A 26,605-nucleotide genomic window follows, 5' to 3' on the forward strand; every position below is an offset into this window, starting at 1 on the left:
GCTCCAGTAGCACTGCCAGGAACTTAACTTACTTTTAGCACCTTTTGTGGATGACAGGATGGTACTAAACTGCCACACTACCAGGACAGTTCTTTAAGGGCCCTGCAGTTCTGGCTTGCTCATCCTCCCCGTGCCACACTGTATGTATGTTTCCTCAGCAGCTCTGAGGAGGGTCCAGGCAGAGTGTGTGCACAAACAATTCCAAGAGACACAAGTAGCTCCCAAAGTGCCTGACAGATGATATGGTTTTTTAAAAAAGTTTAATATTATTACAGTCAGGAGGCAGCGGCTGGAAGATACTCGGCTCTTTCCCCCAAGTCCAGGTTCAGTGCATTGGCCCCCACACAGCACCCCAGCCTCCTGCCTGGGCAAGGAGGCCCTGCGCTCAGTCCAACTTCTCCAGCACAGAGGGCACATACACCAGGCTGAGCTCACTGCCAAAGTTGCAGACAATGGCAGCATTGTCCAGCACCAGGATCTGGCGGGCAGGCTGGGCCTCACTGTTCTTCCCCAGGTAGACTGTCTGTAACAGGTCCCCGTAGTTTAGGTCCCAAAAGGAGACACAGCCCTGGCCGCCAGTCACCAGCAGGTTGTCTGAGATGACACCCAAGCTTGCACCACAGCCCAGGTCCTGGAGGCAAGGACATGACAAGCTCAGTCCTGAGTCCTTCCCTAAAATCCCAAGAATCCTATGATCCCCATCCCCTCTACCTGCTGAATGGAGTAGAACTTGATGCCTGTGCTGCGGTCCCAGATGCTGATGAGGTCATCCAGGCCACTGCTGATGACACAGGAGGTGGTACAGGTAAGGGAGGTGACATCCCCACGGTGAGCAAACACGTGGCTGACCCGGCTGCCAGTCAGTACATCCCACAGGCAGATGGCCCCATCTTGTCCTCCACTGGCCAGCACCATGGTCTGGGGAAACAGGCCAGGGGAGTGGGGTCACCATGGTGTAATACCTCTGTCAACAGTGGTGTCCCTGTGCCCCAGTGGGTGGGGCCCTGACTGCTTCCTGGAAGGCCCCTGGGGACCAGCTCCCAGGAGTCAGCAAACATGGGCCACAGACTCTGTACCCCCTACCCCACCTGCAGGCCGCTTACCTGGTCAATGTACACGGTTGTGATGGCCCCTGAGTGGCCCTGAAGGGTGAAGAGGCAGCACGAGTCCTCCAGACGGAACACCTGGGACAGGGATGGGCCTCAGGTTCTGGTCTCTGGGATTTTCCAAGTTATACTTTGGCTGGGAAACGCCCTCTGTTCTTCACCAGGACTCTTCCAGCCTCTCCCTGACGAATGCATCAGCCTCCCACCCCGTGCCGGGCCACTCCAGCACCCAAGAGACAAGACAATACTCACTCTCAGTGTGTGGTCTTGGCTCCCAGTCACCAAGCGCCCAGCAGCGGCTTTCAGGGCTGTGATGGGTTTTTGGTGTGCACAGGGCACTGTGTGGGTCAGGTGACAGGCCACTGTGTCGCTGCTGCTGTACACTGGAGAGGCAGGGGAACTGCCCCGCCCTGGGGTCCCTGAGGACAAAAGGCCAAGTGAAGGATCTCTGAGAAAGCAATGGGTAGACAGCCCCTGCCCGTCCCACCAAGTGTGAACACCTGCCCACCCCAGGCCCTCCGACCTCTAAACTGCAGGGGGCTGAGGGCAGTGTGGGTCTCCAAGGAGAAGAAATCAAGGGAACCGTTGAGCCGTGCAGCCACAATCCTGGAAGAGAAGAACAGCTGCCAGGGGCCTCTCCCTTAGAGCCCCAGCCCTGGGGCTGCGCATGTGGACATGAGAGTTAAGGGCCAGTTCAAGAAGGCACAGGAGGGACATGGCCAAGAGGAAAGCACATGGTGCCAGAACAGATGCTGGAGCCAGAGGGCAACTCCAAATATTAACCACCTTGTGCCTCAGTTTCTTCATCCGTAAAATGGGGATAAGAGTACCCACCTCACAGGGTGGTCATGAGAATCAAGTGAGCTAACGTGTAAGGTGGTACCTGGTGAATATCACGTAAGTTTGTAAATTAAAAACAAGCAGAGGGCTCCATGTAGCCTGGAGCTGAAGGGAGGGCTGCTGAGGGGAAACAGGATGCAGGGTGGGCTATGTTGGGTGTTGCGGAAGCCTCCATTCTCCACATAAAAGCAGCTTCAAACCAAGCACAGCTCACATCAATTCCTTTTTCCATAAAGAAATAAGGATTTTCTTTGCTCTCCAAAATTCCTAGGTACAGTCTGACAGGCAGGGATGGGTATATTTGCCCAGTAACCCCAAAGCCTCAAAGCAGATGGGGTTCAAAATCTTACTGCAGGGAAAGGCAATGCATGTCTGCCTACAACCTCTGCCCATGAATTTGAAGGGCCTACACCAGAGCTGGGGAAGCCAGTTTTATGATTGGAAGTGGGTGGACAAGGAGAGACCACAGTCACCAGGAACCCTGATGGTCAGGTTGAGACATCGGGGCTTTCCTTAAAGCTAAAACAAGCAGCAAAGGAGAATTTCCAAGAAGCATGGAGAGGCCTGGTGAAATTGGCCAGGCTGGAGGGGAGGATGTCAGCCAAAGCCCATGCAGAACCTGTGGTGACAGGAATGACGGCAGCAGCCCACTGGCAGAAATCAATATCACTAAGGGCAAGGGACGCCCCCTCCCCAAGGAAAAAGACTCCAGCTCTAGGTCAGATGGTGCTGCCACCAACAGTCAAGGAGCCTTGGAGGAGGAGCCAGTGTGGGACAGGCAGGCGAAGGCGTCCGGCAGAAGGCACCTGGCCACTGGGTGGAGACCCAGGTTCACCAGCTTGGAGGTGGGGCCAGAACCCAGGTGGCTGAGACTCCCCAAGGAGTGTGCATGCAGACGGAGTACTGGGGACGCCCACAGCCAACAGGCTTGCTGAGGAGGCCAAGCACGACAGAGGCAGGGAGAGCAGAGAACAGCTGCCAGCGGCCAAGGAGAAGAGAGGGTTCTGCAAGTGCACTCTGTAACTAAAAATGCAACCAAGATACCCCAAAGGCTCAATATTGACAAGCTAATCAGAGAAACTGGCTTCATTGAGAAGGGCGAGAAAGGATAGGAGTGTATCACTCCCCACTGTCACTGCTTAAGGCCCTGGGAGGTCACCATGTGCCATGCCCTATTCCAAGCACGTCACACCCCTAACGCTTTTAATTGTTACCTTCCCATCCAAGTGGACTGCCCTCTGCTCACAGGTGTGGAGCTGGGCACCAAGAAGGTCAATCGAATCATACAGTACGGCAGTGGAAAAGAACCAGAACTCAAGACTCAAGAGAGTATGGCCTAGCCAACAAAGGCTGGGGACATCTGGGGCTGAGGCAGGCCACGCTCACCTTTTGTCCAAGAACACCAGAGCGGTAATGCCTGAGGAGACCTCCTCGCTGCTGCAGCACAGCACCCCTTCAATGGCGTCCCACACCTACGAGTCCAGAGGCTGTGAGCACCTGCCAGCCAGAAAAGCCCACAATCCCCGGGGCGGACAGCCGCTCTGCCCACCTTTAGCCCCTCTGCCCACCTCCAGCCGGCCGCTGCTCCGCCCCACCACGATGAGGTTGCCCTGCAGCTCCAAGCTCCAGATGGAACCCTCCGCACTGGGGGCCCAGGCGAGGGAAGGGGAGCCTTTCTCGGGGGAGCCACCCTCGTCCTCAGGGGCCTGGGACAGCACCGGCCCAGGCGAGGGTGGGCGCAGGGCTGGTGTGCAGACGGCCGCCAGCCCCTCCTCCTGGTACACCCGCTGCACCAGGCGGCTGAAGTCATAGCCTGGGGAGTCCCGAGCACGGCCACAGACCGCCCGGTGCCGGGGCTCGGGCTGAGTGGGCTGTGAGGACCGAGGCTGTGCTGAAAAGTTGGTGTCAATTAAGCAGGTGAGGTCAGGCTGGTCCCCGAAGAGGGAAGGCGGCGGAGGGCCCCGGGGGCGGTGTCTCAGGGGAGGGCTGTCCCCAGGCTCCTCTGGGCCAGCCTTCCCACCATCTGAAAGTCGTTCCCAGCTCTCCTGAGCCTCAAGCCCGCTGCCCACGCCACTGTCCCGGCGCTGCCTGCTGGGGGCCAGGAGGGCGGAGTGAGAGGGGGCACGGGGGAGGGGGGTGAGGGGGGCGGGGGAGAAGTGAGAGGGGGCGTGGGAGTGAGAAGGGGCAAGGGAAAAAGGGGTGGGGGGAGAGGGTGGTGCGGGGTGGGGAGAGGGGGGTACGGGGTGGTGGGAGGGGGTGCGGGGGTGGGGGGAGAGGGGGCCTGGAGGGGTTGGGGGATACCTCGGAGGAAGAAAGGAGGGGAGATACGTGGCGGCGGGGGGTGGGGTGAGGGGGGTTGGGGGGGCACAAAGGAGGAAAGGGCAGCCGCACCTACCCTGGGCGCGGAATGCGCGTTAGGCAATCCCCGGTCTGCGCGTCCCACACACAGACGTGGCCTGCCAGGCAGCAGCTCACCAGCAGCATGCCGTCGCTGGCCAGGCACTCGATGTCCTGCAGAAGCCCGGTGTTGGTATGGGCCAGGCCCCGGCCCTCCCCTACCCGGCCACTGTGCCCCTGCTCACCATGAGGTGGCCGCGCAGCACAAGCGGCACGATCTCCGTCTCGGGTGGCGCATAGCCGTAGTCGTCGCAGGGCAGCTCCCCGCGCCTCCGCCGCCCGGGCCCACCACCCGGCTGCCCGTAGTTGCGCGGGCACAGCACGCGGTAGAGGCAGAGCAGCAGCAGCACCAGGACGATGCCGGCGGCCAGGCCCAGCGCCGCCACCCTGCACGGGAGGGCGGACTGCTGTGAGACACACCTCACAGCCTGTCCCCTCCCCTCCTCCCTCTCCCCTACTCTTGCCCACCCGTCCCCCTCCCCGCACTCTATCCCACCCCACCCCACCCAGCAGCCTTACTTGTACAGCGTGACGTCTCCATGGGCCTGCACCCCACCTGGGCCCTTGGGTCCTGCTTCCCAGTGCCCAGCAGGTATGGGCCCCGGTGGGGGCCAGGCACTGCGGCCGTCCTGAGGGTGCCGGCCCTCCAGAGCCTCCCTCGGGTTCAGGCGGAGCGTGACTGGGATGACGGGCAGCAGGCTGATGTACCTGGATCCGGACAGTGGGCAGCCTCAGCGGGGGGCCTCCCAGGGCTTCCTCCTGCTGTGCTCGCCAGCCAGTCCTCTCCCTCCTCCCCAGGCAGGCCTCAGCTCCACCGGCCAGACTCTCCCAGCATGGGGGTTGGGGACAGAGGTAGGTCCCTCCCCAGCCCAGCTTAGCAGCCAACTTGCTGTCCCAGATACCAGCACCCAAACAGCCCTGGTGGCCGTGTGGGGTATCTCCCTCCCCACTCCTGGCACAGGTGGGTGGGTCTCATTCTGGTGAGGGCTGGCAGCCACCAGTGACTCCTCAGAGCAACCTGGGACTCCTCTCTTGGGTTATGGCTGCCTAAACCACCAGTTCCCACCTCACAACCTTATGAACTGTTTTAATTATTTGCATAATTCAAACCTGTGGGCCTCCTGCATTGGGGAAAGGGGATGGTGAGTTGACACCATCGAGTGAGGTGGCACCTGGCACGGCCCAGCTCACCTCTTGGCCAGTGTGATGTTGTAATAGCTGAAGAGCGTCGGCCAGTGGCGAAAGGACAATTTCCTCCAAAGTTCCTCATCCTCAGGCCCCCAGGTTACCTCTGGGACTGGGCTGTCATGGACAACCTCTGCTGGACCTCCACGCTCAGGTGACTCGCCTGGCGACGTCTGGTTCTCAGGTAGCTTAGGGGCATCAGGTGGGAAGATGGAGAAGGCAGGGTCCGGGTGGCTGGCGGGCAGCATGCCACTAGGCACGGGCATGGGAGCCAGGGCTCCCTCACCCAGTGGGCTCTGTTCCGTCACCTGGGCAGCGAGGTAGTTGCGCAGCCCTGCTGGGTCTGTGTATACCAGGATGCCAATCCAGACAACGGTGCCAGCCTGCAGTGGGGCAGGGGGTACTCAGTGGGAGGAATGGGCCCCAACCCCCAGCAGCTTCAGCCCTCATGCTGAGAGGAAGCAGCACAGGGACCTCAGGCCTGGGGATGGAGAGAGGACACAGGCCCCACTGCGTCCTTTTCTCCTGCCTCTCCAAGTCCTCCTGCTAACACCTGCCAACACTTGCTGCTGGAGGGGCCTGCTTGCCTTTCCACAGTTAGAGGCTGAGTTTCTTGGCCTGGAAATACACTGAAGCACCCTGAGGTTTGACACAGAATGTCCCCACCCCTAAGCTCCACCTCAGCTGGAGCCAGAAAGCTGCTACCATTCCTACGGTCAGAGGGCCAGCTACCTGACCTGCTTAGAGTCCCCCAGAGGTCCGAGTCCCAGGGGGCCTCAGCCTTCCTCCCATCTCAGTTCAGCTCCCTGGAAGAGGCACTGCTGCCCCAAGGCCAGCCCAGCCCGGCTGGTGAATGATTTTGCCCAGCACTTTCCAGTGTCTGCACACCATGCAGCGGCCGATGAACCCGACCCAGGGCAATGTGGTGGCCACAAGTGGGTCCATCCCAGAGCACTCAACTAACAGGCTCCTGTCCTGGGCCACTCTGGGGAGAGGATGGCTCCTGTACCTGAGAACCCTGGAGCTGCTTCTCCCACAGGCTTATCTCCTCAGAAGCCACTAGGGTCTGGGCAGGGAGGACACAACGGGCAACTCCCCAGAGCCAGGCTTCCAGGGGCCACCAGGGCCTGAGGAATACCCCTTGCCACTCTAAGGCCAAGTGCAGCACCACAAGGGGCCTGGAGCACCGGCCCTCCAGAAGAGGGCAGGGCAGGGCAGGGGTGGCAGGTACCATGATGAGGCGCTGTGCCAGGCGGGTGCGGGCCAGGAAGTAGACAACACGCAGCCTCTTGGGGAGCCGCAGGTTTCGGAAGGAAGACGGCTGCAACGTGATGGTGTGGGGTGTGGACGGCCGCACAGCCAGCTGCCGCTCGTAGCGCGTTGGCTGCCCCACTGGCTTGGCTGAGGGCAGGCAGGCCTCAGGGGGCAGTCGCTTGTTCAGGTCTGCTAGCTGTTGGGGGCACAGTGGTCAGGGCCTGAGTCCACCGTCCAGAGGCTGCCCGCACAGGACCGCTGTCCTGCCCAAGGTCTACACCCTTCTCACCCAGGACTCCCTCAGTACAGCCAGGGCTGAGGAGGCGGGCAGGGCAGGGCTCAGCCCACTCCTACCTCCATCCGGCGAATGTCAATGGACAGGACAGTGGTGAAAAACAGCATCTGAAGGAAGAAGTCAGACACCAGCCCCACGACGGCAAAGAGACAGAACTCCTGGAATCAGAGCACATGGGGGTGGGGGGGTGCCGTGACCTCACTGTCCCAGCCCAAGAGGAGCAGTGCCCGGACTGCAGCCACCTCATAACCGGCAGGGCAGCAGCAGGCAGGGCACAGCAGAGATGAGAGATGCTGGTTGGTCCTCAGTTCACATACCAGCAGCAGCTCACCCCGTCTCCACCAGGGGGCAGCAGAAACCCTCACACTTTCTTCAGAAAGGGCTGAAAGGGAAGGGGAAGTACCTTCCCTGAATCTTCCGGTCCCTCTAGAGAGGACTGAAGGTCTGATCCAACCCGGAAACCTCTAAGCCCCACCAGCCTGCTCCCCAAAAAGTCCTTCCCCACTGAGCCCCCGCCCTGCTCATGCATCACCAACCCAGCTAGAGCCCAGGCCTGATTCAGGGGCTCTCAGAAAGGTTCCCAGCCAGCAACTGCCCCGGAACAATGAAGAGAGAGAGAGAGGGATTCTCTAAAACTGAAAAAGGGTGAGCTCTCTGCTCCCCAAGCTGTCAGCAGACAAAATTTTCTGAGATGTCGGTGTTGAGACCTCTAGCACATCACCACAGTGCTACTCCGATCTGGGGTAAGACCATGGAGTGCAGATAGTGGCACAGTGGTTGTCTCAGCTCTAATGTCCCAAGACTGTACCCTATCCTGCAGATACTACTGTTTTTCCAGGAGAAGCAGCCCACAGCCCATCTGTTCTCTGCTCACCCCCATCCCTCAGCTGGCCTGCCAGCCCTGGGGGAAAGACGGGGGAGAAAAGATGGCATCCTCCCCTTCCTGCAACTCCTTCTGGAATCGCTGGCATCAGTCTGGGGTTCCAGCTCAGTGCAGGGCCACCTCCACCTCTGCTCACAGCCCACAGCTGAGTGAGGGCACTTTGCCAAGAGCAGGGTCACTCTGGGCAATGGGTGGTGGCCCTCCCACTGGTCAGGCCAGGCAAGGCCATGCGTCTGGCGACTGCGGCACAGGCCAGGGCCAAGGGAGGAGACCGGAGGAAGGGTCTAGGAACCCCACGGTGCTTCTCCCTCAAAAATGGGAAACAGGTGTGATGAACTGCACAGCCAGTCCCCAGCTCCTGCCATGCCCTTGCAGCCTCCTCCTGCCACTTGGCTGAAGGGGAAGCAGGCAGGGAGGGGTAGGAAGACAGGGTCAAGGGCAGAGTCTGCCTGGCTAGGTGCTCAATCTGGGAACCCAGCCAGGGTTTGCTGAGCACTTCTGTGCCAGGCATGCCAGGGGCCATCTGTGTGCTGTAGTGATCTGCTTGCCAGGCAAAGAGGTCCCACCTCAGAAGCAAGGATGCCTGTGCTGAAGAGGGGAGCACCCTGCCCATGGCTGCACAGCTGGGGAGCACAGCAGTTGCTTCCATGCTCATCCAGGTGGCAGGCCTTGGGGCCTTACCTGGATGGCGGGCACTAGGGTGAAGTAGCCGATGAGGATGATGCCCAGCTCCGTGGCCATGTTCTTCATGATGGACCAGCTCTCGCTGCTTAGGCCTGCAGAGGGCAGCAACAGGGCACAGGGCAACACGTGGCCACTCTGCGACATGACTCACACAACCTCATGGGCCTCGGAGTGGCAGAGGCATGGCGAGGCCCCCCAGCCCTTTGAAGGAGCCATTCCACCAAAGCACCCCAACCCTCAGGGTCCTGCTAATGCCCAGACTTTAAGGGGCCATCACCACCACACAGCTGCTACGGGGAACGGGTGTTCACAGCCTGGAGGGTGCAGAGGAGAGCTATAATCATCAAAAGAGGGAAGAAGCAGAGTGTGGAGATGAGAAAATCCACAAGGAAAGCCAAGTGCCACCCACAACAACCACATCCAACCTCCGCATGTGGTTCTTGTCTGGTCTGCACGGGCCAGCATGACAGTGTGCCCATCAACCACATGGCAGAAGCACTCGGCGGGTAGAGGACCTGGCTGCGTTCCTCCTCAAGCCCCTTCCTGTGGTGAGCCCTGATCCCACGCTATCACACTGTCGCATGTCTAAGGCTCTGTGCTCTTACTGGGTAAGGACAATTTCGCCCCATCTCTTCCTAACTCCATATCCAGCACAGGGCCTGGCTTATCACAGAGGCTCACAGAGGTCTGGATGAATGGACGGCTGCCTACAGCCCCATTCCTCACAGACATGGGTGACGACAAAGAAGAGGCTCAAGTGACCAGGCCTCCAAGGCCAGGCTCTCCCTTTTCTCATTTTCCGTAGAACCCCAGATCCCCAGCTTCTACCAGCAGGGCCAGAGAGAGCTTTTCTGCAGCCGTGAAGGCAGCGTCTCTGAAATGGCCAGCCCCCGGGGCTTGGGCCTAGTGTGCTGGAGTGAGGCAGTAAGAGAAAATACTAGGCGCTAAACTCCCCAGACAGAAAGCCACCACCAAACACAAGCCCCACCCACACTGAAGTGCAGTGGTGTGATCACGGCTCACTGCAGCTTTGACCTCCCAGGCTCAAGCAATCCTCCCGCCTCAGCCTCTTGAGTAGGTGGGACCACAGGTGCATGCCAATATGCCCTGCTAATTTTTCTATCTTTTGTAGACATGGGGTTTCACCATGTTGCCCAGGCTGGTCTTGAACTCCTGGGCTCAAGTGATCCACCTGCCTCAGCCTCCCAAAGTGCTGGGATTACAGGTGTGAGCCATGGCACCCAGCCTGGTTTACTTTCTTACTGACACATGAACCAGGACGAAGTACAGTCCAATGGCCCCATGGCTCCCCAGGGCACACACTCAAGAGCTGCCAGGGCCCAGTGGCCCACTGCATATTATGCCGGAGGCAAGAGCAAGGGACATTTCAAGGGCTCTGTTTGCTCACAGAGCGTTAACAGCAAGAGGAACAGGCCCCATTCCAGCCCCTCCTGCAGCCCTCTGCCCAACTCTCCCACTGCGTTACCTTGGGCGATCCGCAGCTTCACCTCCAGGTCTACCGGGGTTGAGACCACAGACTTGGTGAGCACCAACACATTCTCTAACCCAATAACCACCACAAGGTAGGGGAAAATCTCGCTGGGGACAGAGAAGGAGAAGGTGAGGACAGTGTTGTGGTGGTTCCCAACAGACTGGGGCCCTCGGGAAGGCTGTGGGGTTTCCAGCCTGTCATGGGGGCTGCTGAGTGACTCCCACAGGTGCTGGGCAGAAACCCTCCCTTGTCCACCTCACCCAACAAGACCTGCATCTACACAGCACTCAGCTTTCAGGCAGGCTCCAGAGCCTTGCAGAGGGGCCAGCAGCCATCCTGTCTCTAGCCATCCAGCACAGGAGGGCTAGAAGAGGCCCCTCAGGGAGAGCTGTGCAGCGCCACTGCTAGACCACACTTCTGCTGGCCCTTCCCAGGAGAAGACTGCTGGCTAAAGACAATGACTGCTGCCAAGACCCACACCAGTAACTCTGGGTGGACCCATCACAGCTAAATGCAAGGAGATGAAACTACCCTGAAGGCCCACTCACCTTTGTTGAGAAGCTGTGTGTGGAGAAGAACGACTGTTCCTACAGAAAGCTCTACCAGCTATCTGAGCCCACCGTCCCACACTCCCCGCAGCGAACCCTAAGAAAGTCTATGTGCGAGGAACGCCAGCCAAGTTATACCTTGCAGGACCTCTGCTTTGGAGCCGAAGGAAGGGAGGGCCCTGTGGAGGGTACGGCAGATGGTATGGGGGAGGGTGGTGTTTAACACTGTCAGGCTCAGGAAAGGGAGCAGGTATCTAAGAGCAACGAAACTACCAGAAACAAAATACGACGTCGCTTTTCATACGACCAGCCTGATGGGCCAAAGTGGTGGACAGGCCAATCCATAATCCATTAATAACCATTAATAGACAGGCAGGCGGGCCTAGCCAGAGCCAAGATCAAAGCCTGAGGACAAGCCGAGGGAAGGGCTTCCAGACTAAGGTTCAGAGAGGAGTGGCAAGGGGAAAGTAAACATCAGTGAAAAAGGCGACAAATTACAGTGTGCTCATATCCTCCAAAGAGCTTCCTCTAAAATGACCTATTTCATTAGGCATTTAAATGTTCTAATCATGAAAAAAAAAATGTTCTCTTCTCTATCTCACACCTCCAGTGGCTTAAGCCATCAAGCTGCAGTGTGTGTGTGGTGTGTGTATATAGAATACATAAACACAGACACACAAATCCGACTACACACATGCAATACATACTCATGTATACACAAACATACCAACACACACCCCTTATATACACACCCAGCCCACAAATATGCACTTTTGTACATATGGACACTCACTATAGCTAGATATGCTATATACAAACACAAGTATGAATACAAGCCGGACAAAGAAGAGGAAGAAAATGTACCTCTTAAATGTCAAAAACAACAATGTGAAGACGTGAGGTCACAGCAAAGTCCAGGGAAGGCCAAGAACCCAGAAGTGCAAGGCTCTCTGGCCTGAGCCCACCCTGTGGCCCAGTGGAGCCTGCTAGGGACCTACCCGCCATTGAGGGTGGGCGTCAGGCCGAAGAGTGTGCAGAGTCCCACAGACATGAGCAGCGAGCTGAGCACTGTGACCACAGCAGCCAGGGCCAGCCCCCACTTGGACTTGACCATGTCGATCTTCCCTGGAGGGCAGAGAGGGCATATCAGGGCGGCCCCTCCCCCAGCCCCCGGCCCACTGGGGCTCCCGGGAGTAGGTTGCCCTGACAGTCGAGGAAGGGAAAACTCCTGGTTTCACCAAAGGAAAGGGACAGGCACAAGCACTTCCCAGTGTCATGGACACAGTACACCTTTTAGGAACCCTAACCCAGGAAGGGGCTGAAAGTGGGAAGAGCCCCGGCCCCACCCAAGCTCCTAAGACCCTGCTGGGGGACAAAGCCCTAGCTCTGACGACCACCAGGTGTGTTCTATCTCTCTACCCCAAGCCACCTCCAGAGCCAGGGAAGCAGGTGACATGGAAATGCCCGTTTAGCTTGGAGAAAGCCCTCAGCCTCCCTGCCATGAACCTACGCGTGGAGAAGTAGATGTAGGCAAACAAGATGATGTAGGTGGTCACAAGGGGGATGAGCTCAGCGACACCAATCTCCTCCTTGAAGTGCACGTGGACCAGGCTCTCCGCCCGAAGGCTGCAGTTGGGGCTGGGGTGCAGAAGCATCAGGCGGGCACGCAGGCTGCCCAGGAACCTGGTCAAGGAGCAGGGTGGGGGTAAATGGAAGTGTTGCTCTTGGTTCTGGGGACAAAGACAATCCCCGGACAGAGGGTCCATCAGGACCTCCCTCCTGCCCCTGTGTTGAAAGGGAACTTCTCTATGGTGCCTGAGCTTCTCTATAGTCTCCAGGGGCACTGGGAAAATCACAAAGGGGACAAAGTTTTCTCAGGAGCTCCCCCTGCTCCTTTCTTTGTCTCCCTTTCCGGACCTACTCCAACACTCTCTTTTTTATTTATTTATTTATTTATTTTATTTTTTATTTTTTGAGACAGAGTCTCGCTGTCGCTCAGGCTGGAGTGCAGTGGCGCCATCTGGGCTCACTGCAAGCTCCGCCTCCTGGGTTCACGCCATCCTCCTGCCTCAGCCTCCCAAGTAGCTGGGACTACAGGTGCCCGCCACCACGCCCGGCTAATTTTTTGTATTTTTAGTAGAGACAGGGTTTCACTGTGTTAGCCAGGATGGTCTCGATCTCCTGACCTCATGATCCGCCTGCCTCGGCCTCCCAAAGTATGGGATTACAGGCGTGAGCCACTGCGCCCGGCCTCCAACACTCTTGATTGCCAGAGGCCTAGGAGAGCCGATCAGAAGCACCTCGAGTGCCCTTGCCAACTGGGGAGCTGCCTGCAGTGCCCCACTGGGAAGGACACAGGCCATATAGGGCGCTCAGTAGTAACCAGCTGGGGATGCCTGCCCTAGGCTCAAGAGAGACCAGAGGAGGCACCAGGACACTGAGACCGCCAGCCCTGCCTTAGTCCCCTATGCTTAACCAGCTGTCAGGTCATCCCCATTAAAATGTGGTAGACAGCATCATCTAGTCTGAGGGATGTAAACATTCAACAGGAGGCCTGGAAACTCTCCCAAGTTTCCAGGGGGCATTCAGAACACTCTAACCAGAAGAGGGACTACTCAAAGCCTCATGTCACCCTGCAGACCAGTCAAGAGCCCAGGGTACTGTCAATCTTACTTGGCATGGTAGTGCTGGAAGACCAGGGTGATGGTGTAGGAGACCATCCTCTTCCTGGTGTAGAGGCTCACCCCGCTGTACTTCCCGGGAACACCAAATAACAAGTCTGCAAGCAGAAACCAGCAGGTACTGACAAAGAAATGACAGCTACTGCAGAGCCACCAAGGACCCCTTTTTCACCCCCACCCTGGGAAACAAAAGGTAAACCCTGATCTGCCTAAGCACACATCAAAAAGACGGTGACCAATGGGCACCTTTACAGGTCTGAAGGGAACTTGTACTGGGGCTACCTTTGAGTGTGGCTGAAGTCTGCAGGGTTTTAGGCTCGTGCTGGTGGATGGTCCCAATGATGTCAGGATCAGCATGGAAGCGTTCCCAGTCATTCTGCCAGAAGTTCCCAGGGGACAGCAGCAGGCATCCATGCTCAGGGAGTAGGTTCCTGAGCTTCCTGAGGCCTGGCAGCAGGTCGGTCACTTGCAGACACAACTCCTCCAAGCTCCTGGTCCCAGAGCTGCACAGGAGACAGGACAAGGCACCTGCTGTGTCTGCCACCACAGGGCAGACCTGCTGTACTTAGGGGACATCCTCTGTCTGTTCTTCAATGCCCCATATTTGCTCTCTGGTATCGCCAAAGAGCCTGACCACTAGGGCAGCAGGGGGAAGTACTTCCAGGTGGCCAATAACCTAAACATGTGGCTGTCTGACTTTCAAAGTGCATCTGAAGCCCAAAAGCCCATCAGCTCTGAGGACGGGCAAGTGTACTGTAAGAGCATGCACAACCCCACCCACTAAAACACCCTGGCCAGTTCAGTGGATGAGCAGGGACTGGGGTAAATTAGGGGCTTCATTTAGTTCACCAAAATATCTGTCAACGCCACTAGCTAACTAAAACCTGGCAGTGATGCAGCTTGCCAATTACACACATTGTATGCCAAGCCAGCATAACCCAGGGACCCACTGATAGGCAGGGGAGCACGACTTGGGCTGGGGCTTCAGAAGGTACCCCCAGGTAGAGCTTGCTTCTCGTCGGCAGAGACACCACCATTACATTCACACCATAACCCACAGGCAGGAAGCCATGTGGGTCATGAGTTAGCACAGTGGACACTGACTCCATCTGAGATGTAAGGATGAGACTCAAGGCTATGTGTGTGCCATCTGCATAGGTCCAAGCGGAATGCAGCCACCGTAGACCCACAAGGATGCTGAGAAATTCAAGGCTAGTTCACGCTCCATCCTTCTTGCTTGTTCTATCTCTGCAGAGCTGACTGGCTCACTGCAGTTACACTGAGGACTGTAACTCTCCCTTCAGTACAGAATGGGATTCAGGGAGGCCAGGGTCCCTGAGAGGGGTACCTGTCTCTCAGCACGTGGTTCCGGATCTCCTCCACCAGTTGGAATGCCCGGGACAAAGGTGAACGAAATACATCTACTGCCAGGAGGTTCTTGTGCCAGGGAAACACTGAGGACTTCACAAATATCTGCTGGACATAAGCCACCGGGGCACCCACATACTGCAGAAGAAATGAGGGAGGGCAGAAAGGGCAGCTGAGCACAGGAAGAAGAAAGACGGTCCAATTCAAGGGATTTAATGGGCATTGGAAACCGTGCCCCACAGAGTTAAAGAAACCAATGACTAATACAAGTTCTTGAGTTTGCAGGATGGCAGATAAGAAAAGAAACAATTTGCTGAAACCCAGAAACTCCCTCCGCTTATGAGATAAAAGAACTGGCTGAAATAAGCTGGAACCAAGATGGCCGACTGGAGTTGTGCAGAATGAGCTTGCCGATGTCACAGCCTGAATTTCCACTGCATGTTTCATACTAACTCCCCCGGAATTTGCACATGGGACCTGTGAGGTGGCATCAAGAGATAACTGGGCATGCTCAAAGACTTCCCAGAAATCACCCTTCCTTCCACCAATCATCTGCTAATCCTAGTATCCACCCTCTAAACCTTTCCTAATAAAATTACTGCCTTAAAGCCAGCACAGGGAGACAGATTTGAGCTGGACTCCTGTCTCCTAGGGAGTCAACCTTCAATATAAAGCTTTTCTTTTCCCCAAATCCTGGTGTCACAGTATTGGCTTCTAGCACATTGGGCAGCGAACCTCTTTTGCTCAATAACACATCTACTATGGGCAAAGCACTGTGGGACCAGGTGTAGGCAAACGATGGCCTGTAGGCCAAATCAGGGCCCATGCCTGTTTTTCTTTTTGAGACAAGGTCTTGCTCTATTGCCCAATCATGGCTCACTGCAACCTCAATCTCCCAGGCTCAAGAGATCCTCCCACCTCAGCACCCCCACCCACCAAGTAGCTGAGACTAGAGGTGTGTGCACCACCACCATGCCTAATTTTCAAAAATGTTTTGTAGGGACAGGGTATCACTATGTTGCCAGGCTGGTCTCGAACTCCTGGGCTCAAGTGATCCTCCCATTTTGGCCTCCCAAAGTGCCACACCTGGCTAACTTCTTTATTTTCTGTAGAGATGGGGTCTCACTATGTTGCCCAGGCTGGTTAGTGCCTGTTTTTCCACTTCCAATTTTTACTGAAGCACAGCCACACCCCTACCATTACTATTGTCTATGGCTGCTTTCACTCTACAACAGCAGGGTCAAATGGCTGCAACAGAGGCCGTCTGGCCCGCAAAGCCTAAATGTTTACTATCTAGCCCTTTATGGAACATGTCTGCTGACCGCACTATAGACTCTACACTCCCCAAAGCATGTAACCTGTCTTACTGATTCAGGTTTTGTCACTTGCAGCAGAGTAGCGGGTTTTGAAGATCAAAGGACCCAATTTTAAATCACAGCTTTCCAAACATATGGCCTTGAAAACACTTTTGACATCTCTGGATTTCAATTTCCTCATTGTGAAAGAGGAATAACGACATTCATCCTGCAGCATCAAGATGTATGCACACACCACACATGCATACAAACAGTGTCTGAGAGATTAGCAGAAATATTAACAATGAACAATCAGGCATTTCACTTCATCTGACCCTCACAACAGCCTGATGAGAAGCAAGGAGAGGCTCAGGCATTGTGCCTGCCTAGAGCTTCACACTCCAGGCAGGGTGGTGTAAGGACTCAAACCAAGGTCTCCTCACTAAATATCACATACTTTTCTCACTAGAATCTGCCATCTACCTTTCAAGAGCTTAACAGGGATGTAAATGACAAGAGTGTTCACATATGCAACCCTCAGTAACAGGCATGTCACGGAGCACCCCAAAACATGCTGGGTCAGCCACAGCAGGGTTATGGCCCAGGAGAAGCTGAGTAGAGCCATAAGGTTAGAAAAGAACAGGTAGGAGAGGAGCAGGAGGGAATGTGAGTTGCAAGGGATGCTGAGAGGACAGAAGGCCTGGACATCTGCACCAAGGAAACCTGTCAGGGGATAACAGAAATTACGAGGAAGATGACAAGCAGGCTTAGACTGAAGCCTGACTGAGCTGTCAGGATTTTAATCACTTGACAAAGCAAAGCCCAGTGTCTCTGAGGTGAAGGGGCAACCTGATGAAAGCAGTGCTCTGTAAAGACTCCCCGGGAGTTGGTGACAACTGGAGACAAGGAAACATGGCCCTAGACAGCGGTGTACTGCGAGGTGTGGACTGAAGGGGGCAGGGCCCAGCCCAGCTGAGGGATGAGGGGCTGTCTCCACGCCTGGGCTGCAGTCGGGAATTCCAAGGGGCATGCGTGTGGATGAAAGGGAGGCCATGGAGCCACTCACCAATGCAGTACTCCAGGTTACAGCATAAGCAAGGGCCAAGATGCTGACCAAGCACAGCAAGTTAATGCCTCCTGGGACCCTGGGCACAAAGGAACAACCAGAGGCAACCGTCTGAGCCTTTGTGAACTTTATGTGGCTGTGCCTTAGTGAGGGCTCTGGGGACAGAAGGCCTCATCCACTTTGTCTTCTGTATCACGCTCAGCCACTAGAAGCTGCTGGGAGGCACAGAGGCACCTGGATGGAGCTGGCTGCCACAGGCTATGACCAGAACAGAAGCTCACACAGGTCTGAGCAGGAAAGGAGCACTAACCTGGTAAGGAAGATGTGGGCAGGGCCCACACTCACTGTGCTGAGTGAGCTCCCACAATCCCTACTTAATATTCAAGAGAGAAATGGACATGGAAACACTGGTATCTTGAGTGGGTGATGGAGGAAGTAAGGGCCAGTGGAGTCCAGATGCCCCTAGGCAAAAGACTCCTAACTAGAGAGAGGCTGTGGTAGGCAGCCTTCTAACACGGTCCCCAACAGTCCACACCTCCTGGTGCTCATGCCCTTGTGTAATCCCATCCCCTTAACAGTGGGCTGGACCTAATGATTTGCTTCTGACCAATAAATACAGCCAAAGCAATAAGAAATCACTTTTCCAATTAGGTTACAAAAGACTATGACTCCTTCTCCCACCCTGGCCCCCTTCTTTTGGGAGCCACCGCTCTGATGAAACCAGCCACCACATTGTGAGCTGCTCAGGGAAGGCCTATGTGGCAAGGAATTGAGGGAGGCCTTCAGCCAATGCACAGTGAGGAACTGAGATCCTCAGCCCAACAGCCTGTAAGGAACCTACCTTTAAGTGAGCTTGGAAGGGGATCCTCCCCCAGTTGACCTTTGAGATGGCAGCAGCCTTGGCTGACAGCTCTATTGTAGTCTTGTGAGAGACCCTGAGCTAAAGGGCCCAGATAAGAAAACCATGGCTCAGAGAGATAAAATGAAGTGTCCGAGGTCACACAGTTGATAGGCAACAGAGCCAGGATTGAAACCCAGGGCTGGGTAGCTCTGAACAATATGAGTCTTATGGAGAACAAGACACAGAAGGAAAGGCCTAGCACAAGCAGCGTGGGAGAGGAGCTGAGGTCCTGGGAGCCCTGGAGTCTCCAGCCACCACAGTTCAGAGCATCAGGCTCCCACCCAGAGCTTCCTGGAAACCCTGTGTCCACGCTCACGCAGCCACCACAAACACTGCAATGTTGGCCGTGGAAGTCCAGCATGGAACAAACCCAGCCACCTCTGTGGACCTGCCAGCTAGGCCTTCGTGTGAGGCTCAGGTTTTCACAATGAGCTAGTCTTGGGGACCCAGGCAGTGCTGGAGACCTCAGGTTTTTGAAAAATGGAATCCTTCCTTTCTATTTAGATACAGCAACCTAGAGCTCCAGGTATTTTACCTTTACACCAGTGTACCCGTGGGCTCCCTCAGAACAGGATGTGGAGGACTCCTGCCACTCAGCTCTTCCTAGAGAAAAGGCCTCCTGATCCTTGCCCTCCAACCCTGGTGGGCAAGGGCTGTGGTGGGAAGAGCAGGCTCAGGAGACCTGCCTGAGTTCAAATCCCAGCGCCACCACTCCCTGGCTGTGTCCCTTGGATGATGGTCTCTATACTCTCCAAGCCTTGTCTCTTACTGAGGGAAATGAGAATAAAACCTCAGCCCTCACCAGAGCACCATGAGGACCAAACGAAACAACTCCTGTGAACCATCCAGATCTAGCAAAGTGTCTGAAAATATATTAGTTATATCATTTATATTATCCCTTAAAACTATGAAAACGAGTTCGTGTCCCATGCACAATCATCTCAGTCTACAGGTTTCTCCAAGTTCAATACGATGGGTCTTCTTATCACCACTGTCGTCGAGTCATTGCCTCTAAGGGAATGGCTTCCCAATGCCTATGGAATTAAAAGTTTAAACTTCACAGATCAGGAGATTCAACTTGGTTCCACCTAACATGCTCCAGGAAAAACTGCAGACTCACTGTCTCCTAAATAAGCCATACTGTTTCTTTATTCAACAAGAAACCTTTCTTGAGCATCTACTGTGTGTAAAACATTGGAGTGTATAAACTTGAATGAAACATGACTCCAATGGGGTCGTCATGTAGAACACAGAGAAGAAGCAGAGGACATATTGTAAGGGAGCTGGGGAAGGCTTCCTGGAGGAAGTGACTCTGAGCTGAGGTTGATAAAGCCTCAGGAGTGTACTTCTGGTGCACACCACAGGGCAGTCCAAGCACATGAATCTTCATTCTCCCCTCTGCTTGACCAGCCAGACTTGATCAATGACAATGATGACAATGGCAACAGCCACAATCATTTGTTGAATGCAAGTGATGAGCCAGGCACTGTACTAAACCCTTGCATTGTTTCACTTAATCATAAGAATGACAATGTATAATGTAGGTATAATTATCCCACTTTATGGATGTGGAAACTAAAGCACAAGGTGATAGTAACTTGCCCAAGGTCACAGTGCTGGAAAACGTAAAGTCTCTACTGTTTCTGCTTCGTTCTTCTCTTCCTCTGGTAAAAACATCCCTCTGCCCAGAGAGAAATGCCCTTCCCCAAGAGTGGCCACAGAGGCCAGTGGTCACAGTGACAACACAGGGTGAGCCGAACTCAGAGCACAAAGACATGGCAGAACTGACTGGAGTCCTTTCTGGAGGACACATAAAGGTTTAACTGTAGGGTGCAGCCATCAATCCCATTGTGGAGAAGCATCTAGCAAAAGGGGAGGAGGAGGGCTACATAAAAAGAGAGCCATCTCCAGCATAGAGAAAGATCCACAATTTAACAAAAAGAAGTCAAACAACTCAAAATGGGGTCATCTGAACACACACATCACAAACGAAGACAGGCAAATACAATAAGCACTTGAAAAAGTGACTAAGGTCATTAGTCATCTGGGAAATGAAAATTCAAATCACAATCACAATGACATGTCCCTATATTAGAATACGGCTTTTTAAAAAATCCAAACAACTGAAGATACCAAGAACTTTACAGCACAAAGACTGAATCTTAATGTACGTGAATTTTTAAATAATTTAGGAGGCTGAGGTATATAAAAAGAAGGACATTTCATCTCTGTAGTCCTCCTTCTGAAAACCAAAGTCCACAGTGAAATTCTTAACCAAAGTCCAAAGTATATTCAGGTTTTCTAAGTTTTTGCCTAATGTCCTTTTTCTTTTCCAGGATCCCATCCAGGAAACCACGTTACGTTTAGCTGTAGTGTCTGAGGCTTCTTGTAGCTTGTGACAGTTTCTCAGACTTCCCTTGCTTTTGATGATCTTGGCAGCTTCAAGGGGTACTGGTCAGGCATTTTGTAGGGTGTTCCTCAACTAGGATTTGTCTGATGTTTTACTTCTGATTATACTGCGGTTATGGGTTTGGGAGAGGAAGATCAGCGGTAAAATGTCCTCCTCCTCCTCACATATCAAGGGCACAATCAATCAATGTGATTTATCACTGCTGCTTTAACCCCAATCACTTACTGTAGGAGGTGTCTGTCAGGCTTCTTCACTGTAAAGTTACTTTTTCCCACAGTCACACTGTCCTCTTTGGAAGAAAGTCATCATGCATAGTCCACACTTTAGGATACATTACTTAGAATTTTTTTGCCCAGGAGATTTGTCTATTGTCATCCATTCATTTATTTATATTTATTCAAGCATATGGACTCAGGAATGGACTCACAGAGAATTATTTTATATTTTGGGTCTTAATTCAATACCAGTTTATTTTGTTGCAAAAATTGCTCTAGGCCAGGCATGGTGGCTCACGCCTGTAATCCCAGCACTTTGGGAGGCCGAGGCGGATGGATCAATCACAAGGTCAGGAGATCAAGACCATCCTGGCCAACATGGTGAAACCCCGTCTCTACTAAAATACAAAAAATTAGCCAGGCGTGGTGGTGCGTGCCTGTAGTCCCAGCTACTCGGGAGGCTGAGGCAGGGGAATCACTTGAACCCGGGAGGCGGAGGTTCCAGTGAGCTGAGATCGCGCCACTGCACTCCAGCCTAGCGAAAGCAAGACTCCGTCTCAAAAAAAAAAAAAAGAGAAAGGAAAAAAAAAAAAGAAAAAAAAATTGCTCTAGCACTGACCACTGGGGAGCTCTTTCGATTGCCCCCCTATGTCTCTTTGACATACACTATATTTACTTTAAACTTTGAAAAATCTTTGTCTTCTCTTTCCAAACAGTATAGGATCTCCTCAAGGACAGTGAGCCTCTATCTGTACCCCACATCATCCCACACCATGCGTATGCAATAAACGGGTGCTGAACTGAGCAGTGAGTCGAGTAGGGAAGGAAGTTTTGGCTCCTTCGTATAGGCAGCAGATGCCTGCAATGTACTGTCTACTGCCCGAGTCTATTTTCCCTTTTTTAAAATTTATTTATTTTTTATTTTTTTAGAGACAAGGTCTCACTCTGTTGCCCCAGCTGGACTGCAATGGTGTGATCATGGCTCACTGCAGCCTTAAATTCCTGGGCTCAAGCGATCCTCAGTACTGGGATTACAGGTATGCACCACTGCACCCGGCCCTATTGTCCCTTTGGAAACCATCTTCTCTCATTCCCAGCAAGGTGCTGACAACAACAATGAAATACCTGCCTTTAGCCATAGGGCTTGGGAAGGGGACAGGCAGGTAACCCTATTCATAGCCAACTGGGCTCCCTTTTATCCTCCACTGGATTGGATGATGCAAAAACATGGGGCTGAAGCTGCTAGGGCCACTGTTGGGAAGACCAAAAGTGAAGCTGACCCAGAGAGGACAAAGTCAAGAGATGGACTCCTTTTGAGGCTCAAACTATATCGTGCTTAAGTCAGCCCTGCACCTGGCTGAGTTATATAAACCAAAAATTCCCTTTCACTTACTCTGATTTGGGTTGAATTTTCTGTTCTTCATAACTAAAACAGTCCTTACCACCCACTTCAGTATCGCTGGCCTGTATCTTTATCAAGGACAGTCAATGGAGGTGAGATAACTGACCACTGAGCTGTGTGACACCAGGTGACTGCCCTGGGCCCATCTCCTTCTCAATCCTGCAGGGGATGAGCGCTCCAATCAGAGAGAGAGAAAATGGACAATGCTCCTGATTCCCGAGCCCTCTAGTTATTCTGCACCAACACTTTCTATCATCATCCCATCATTCAAAGAGCTTACAAACACATCACACCCCTTACAGCCTCATCATTAAACATCTATTCCACACCAATGGGCCAAATGAACTCTTCCAGTCAGGAAACACAAATATTCCCTTATGTGCTAACATTGCATTAAAAGGTTAATGAAGTCCGGACACAATGGCTCACGCCTGTAATCCCAGCACTTTGGGAGGCTGAGGCAGGTGGATCACCTGAGGTCAGGAGTTTGAGACCAGCCTGGCCAACATGGTGAAACCCCACCCCTACTAAAAATACAAAAATTAGCCGGGCGTGGTGGCAACATGCCTGTAGTCCCAGGTACTCAGGAGGCTGAGGCAGGAGAATCGCTTTCAACCCAGGAGACAGAGGTTGCAATGAGCTGAGATCACGCCACTGTACTCCACCCTGGGCAACAGAGTGAGACTCCATCTCAAAACAATAAAAAAAAAATGGTTAATGAAGGTAAAAGGTTTAAGCAAGAAGGTCCCACAATGAGCCAGTGAGCCAATGGCCAACCTGGGACATAAAGCCACAAAACTGGTTTCACCACAAAACTGGTTTCAGCCAGCATCAGACCATGCATCCTTTGACCTTCATAGGCAGAGCCCCATGAAGCCAGGGTGGTGCACTCCCCACTGACACCATGTATAGTTGTGCCACAGACCTATCTTGCCAGATATGCCTCTATTTCAGCCGCAGAGTCAAGTTCATAACAAGTTACCTGACTACTACGTTAACCAAAAAGGAAATGGGAATATGCTATGACTGTCAGAGAGAAGGGGGAGGAGAGCTCTGTTCGCTGAGCTTTGGTTTTCCTCAACAACAGATTCAGCAAGTCCAGCACGAATCCAGGGACCACAGAACAACACAGAAGAAAGGGCACTTTGTCCACACCTGACAGGCAAAAGGTACACAGATGAGCTAGTCAAGCTTCAATGAGCTCCAAATAATGAGTGCGGTGTGATGGTGAGTTAGGTCCCTTGACTGAGCCCCTCAACTGAAGACCTTTTTTCTCATTTATATCAGTGTTCGGCCCAGAGACAGTCAACTGAAAACAGTACAGTCCAGAAGGAGGAGTGGGCTGGGGTCAGGAGACCTAGAGTTCCAAACTAAATAACTGGCCAGGTGCGGTGGCTCACGCCTGTAATCCCAGCACTTTGGGAGGCCAAGGCGGGTAGATCACCCAAGGTCAGGAGTTCGAGACCAGCTTGGCCAACATAGTGAAACTCCATCTCTAATAAAAATACAAAATTAGTTGGGCGTGGTGGCGCACACCTACAGTCCCAGCTAATCAGGAGGCTGAGGCAGGAGAATCACTTGAACCTGGGAGACAGAGGTTGCAGTGAGCCGAGATCATACTACTGCACTCCAGTCTGGGCAACAGAGCAAGACTAAAATATAAAAATTTAAAAATTTTAAAAATAAATAAATAACTGAGGCACTTAATCATTCTGAGCCCAGCTTCCTTACCTGGAAAAGAGATCTAAAACCTGCACTTTTTGGATTGTGAGGATAAAATAGGACCTGATAGACCTGAAAAAATTAGGTGCGCGATACAAATGCTAGACAGTGCTGGCACTCTGTGTCAGAACACTCTCAGGGATGTGCAGTTGTTCTGACTGCCCAGGGACAAGAAGGAGACGGCCTGTGTGTCTGCCAGGATACTGCCACACACCCATGCAGCATGTGTGAGCAACTCAGGGTATGAACCCAGACCCGGCTGGCCACAGCTAGAACAAGCACAGATCTCAGTTTTACTACAATAGTCAGGCTTTGGCATCATTTGGTGTTTCCTTTCAAAAAAAGTTACTCAATAAATGTATAAACTAGCCAGGTGCGGTAGCTCACACCTGTAATCCCAGCACTTTGGGAGGCCGAGATGGGTGGATCACCTGAGATCAGGAGTTCAAGACCAGCCTGGTCAACAAAGTGAAACCTGGCTCTACTAAAAATACAAAAATTAGCTAGGTGTGGTGGCGGGCGCCTGTAATTCCAGCTACTCGAGGCTGAGGCAAGAGAATCACTTGAACCCGGGAGGCGGAGGTTGCAGTGAGCCGAGATTGTGCCATTGCACTCCAGCCTGGACAACAGGAGCAAAACTCCATCTCAAAAAAAAATGTATAAACTAAGTATCTATATGGTACACTGATAAAGCTGTTAAAGTACATGAATTCACAAATCAGAAGCTGACCAACCTCAATCTCACTGGCAGACCCCTGCCTCAGCCAGTCTCCACCCAATGCTCTGTGCTGGCCTCAGGAACATGACGAGTACCCACCCACTCAGGCTGCTCAGTAGGCTCTCCTTGTTTGCGGTCAGAGTCCACAGGTGGGGGCGAGTAATCCTTCACAGGGGTGGTGAATTCCACAGGTCCTGTTCCTGGCAAGGGGAGTTTCAGCAGTGGGTAGCTGGGATGTACAAAAAGGAGATAAGAATTAGACACTAAGAGAGGCAGTCCTCTCTCAACACTGACACAGGAGCCACTGGAGTTAATAACTAAATTCTGTCAGGACTGTACAAATGTGCAAAATATTAGAATCACAAAATTGCAAAGCTGAAACTCAGAAGTCATCTAGATTAGAATTTTTCAAACTTATTTTAGTCACATAAACCTTACGAAGAAGCCCAACTGGTAAAATAGACTGTTCTGTTAAATGTTTTCAGGCTGTATAAGCTAAGTATGTATAAATATACTTAGTTATAACATTATATATAACATTAATATATATAATATAAACATACATACACACATACACACACACACACACACACACACACACACACACACACACACAGATAGATAGATAGGCGCCTGCCACTACATCCAGGTAATTTTTGTATTTTTAGTGGAGACGGGGTTTCATCATGTTGACCAGGCTGGTCTTAAACTCCTGACCTCAGGTGATCCACCCACCTCAGCCTCCCAAAGTGCTGAGATTACAGGCGTGAGCAACCGTGCCTGGCTAGTTTATACATTTAATGAGTAACTTTTACTGAAAGGAAACACCAACATGTTATAATATATAACATTATATTAATATTTTCAGGCTGGGCGCAGTGGGTTATGCCTGTAACCCCAGCACTTTGGGAGGCCCAGGCTGGAGGGCTGCTTGAGCCCAGAAGGTTGAGACCAGCCTGGACAACATAGTGAGACCTCATCTCTACAGAAAATCAAAAAAATTAGCCAGGCATGGCCGTGTGAACCTGTGGTCCCAGCTACTCAGGAGGCTTAGGTGGGAGGACTGCTTAAGCCTAGAGGTAGAGGCTGCAGTGAGCCATGATTATACCACTGCACTCCAGCCTGGGCAACATAAGACCCCTGTCTCTGAAAGAAAAAAGTTTTCAGAGACTTAATAAAAGCAAGATGCTAAAAACAAACAAAAAAAATCACCTTGCCAAATTAGATATAAGGGAACAATAAAAAACAAAAGTGGGGGTACCTTTAAAAATCCAGAAGGATTCCAATTCAGATAGCTAAGCAACTATTCCACTTAAAGGGACAGACCATGAAAATTATGTATAATTAACTAAGGATGTGGTTTATACTAGGATCATGAGGAAAGTTAAGTTAATGGACCCGATATATGCAAGGAAAAGCCCTGACCTTTCATCAAAAAGTTGGCAAATAAGCTGGGTGCGGTGGCTCAAGCCTGTAATCCCAACACTTTGGGAGAGGCCAAGCAGGCAGATCATTTGAGCTCAGGAGTTGGAGACCAGACTGAGCAACACAGTGAAACCCCATCTCTACCAAAAATACAAAAAATTAGCTGGGCATGGTGGTGTACACCTGTGGTCCCAGCTACTGGCTGAGGCAGGAGGATCATCTAACCCTGGGAGGTAGAGGCTGCAGTGAGCTGAGATCATGCCACTGTACTCCAGCCTAGGCAACACAGTGAGACCCCATCTCAAGTGAAAAAAAAAAGAAAAAAAAGAAAAAGTTGGCAAACATGTACATTTTGTTTCAGATCTCACTTTCTTAAAATTTAGAAATAACTTCTATATAGTACAATGCACAGATCTTAAGTATAAAGTGCAGTAAGTTTTTACATGTGTGTATCTGTGTAACTACTATCTAGATCAAGCTATAGAACATTTCCAGAGCCTCAGAAGGCAGCCTTGTGCCCACTCCCAGTCAACAGCATACCGCTCCCCACCACCAAAGGTAACTATTAGAATTTCTATCACCATAAATTAGTTTTACCTATTTTTGAATGTCATATAAATGAAACCATTCATTCTACTTATATACTCTTTTGTGACTGGCTGCTTTCACTCAAATTCTATCTGCTAGATTCTCCACACTGGCGCACATAGCAGATCAT

General features: G+C 52.7%; 1 protein-coding gene across 9 annotated transcripts in view; it reads right to left on the reverse strand.

The window, feature by feature from the left end:
* Positions 1-243: 243 nt before the first annotated feature.
* SCAP (SREBF chaperone) overlaps positions 244-26,605 on the reverse strand; it is a 64,958-nt gene continuing 38,596 nt past the window's right edge. For 2 of the 9 annotated variants that reach the window (XM_016940951.4, XM_063805678.1), the window contains exons 3-23: positions 24,562-24,691; positions 14,714-14,871; positions 13,648-13,868; positions 13,358-13,463; positions 12,195-12,367; positions 11,683-11,809; positions 10,131-10,243; positions 8,642-8,736; positions 7,137-7,235; positions 6,760-6,978; positions 5,535-5,911; positions 4,863-5,051; positions 4,529-4,730; positions 4,342-4,457; positions 3,515-4,034; positions 3,333-3,418; positions 1,630-1,712; positions 1,359-1,525; positions 1,104-1,184; positions 712-918; positions 244-631 (exon numbers count right to left, since the gene is read on the reverse strand). In XM_016940951.4, the coding sequence (XP_016796440.3) occupies positions 386-631; positions 712-918; positions 1,104-1,184; positions 1,359-1,525; positions 1,630-1,712; positions 3,333-3,418; positions 3,515-4,034; positions 4,342-4,457; positions 4,529-4,730; positions 4,863-5,051; positions 5,535-5,911; positions 6,760-6,978; positions 7,137-7,235; positions 8,642-8,736; positions 10,131-10,243; positions 11,683-11,809; positions 12,195-12,367; positions 13,358-13,463; positions 13,648-13,868; positions 14,714-14,871; positions 24,562-24,691 (3,715 nt within the window). In that variant the 3' untranslated portion in view covers positions 244-385. Of the gene's footprint in view, positions 632-711; positions 919-1,103; positions 1,185-1,358; positions 1,526-1,629; positions 1,713-3,332; positions 3,419-3,514; positions 4,038-4,341; positions 4,458-4,528; positions 4,731-4,862; positions 5,052-5,534; positions 5,912-6,759; positions 6,979-7,136; positions 7,236-8,641; positions 8,737-10,130; positions 10,244-11,682; positions 11,810-12,194; positions 12,368-13,357; positions 13,464-13,647; positions 13,869-14,713; positions 14,872-24,478; positions 24,692-26,605 lie in introns of all 9 variants that reach the window. The other 7 variants (XM_054681749.2, XM_063805677.1, XM_063805679.1 and 4 more) reach the window with 6 other exon arrangements.

The sequence above is a fragment of the Pan troglodytes genome, chromosome 2 (genome assembly GCF_028858775.2).
Source record: "Pan troglodytes isolate AG18354 chromosome 2, NHGRI_mPanTro3-v2.0_pri, whole genome shotgun sequence".
Lineage (NCBI taxonomy): Eukaryota > Metazoa > Chordata > Mammalia > Primates > Hominidae > Pan > Pan troglodytes.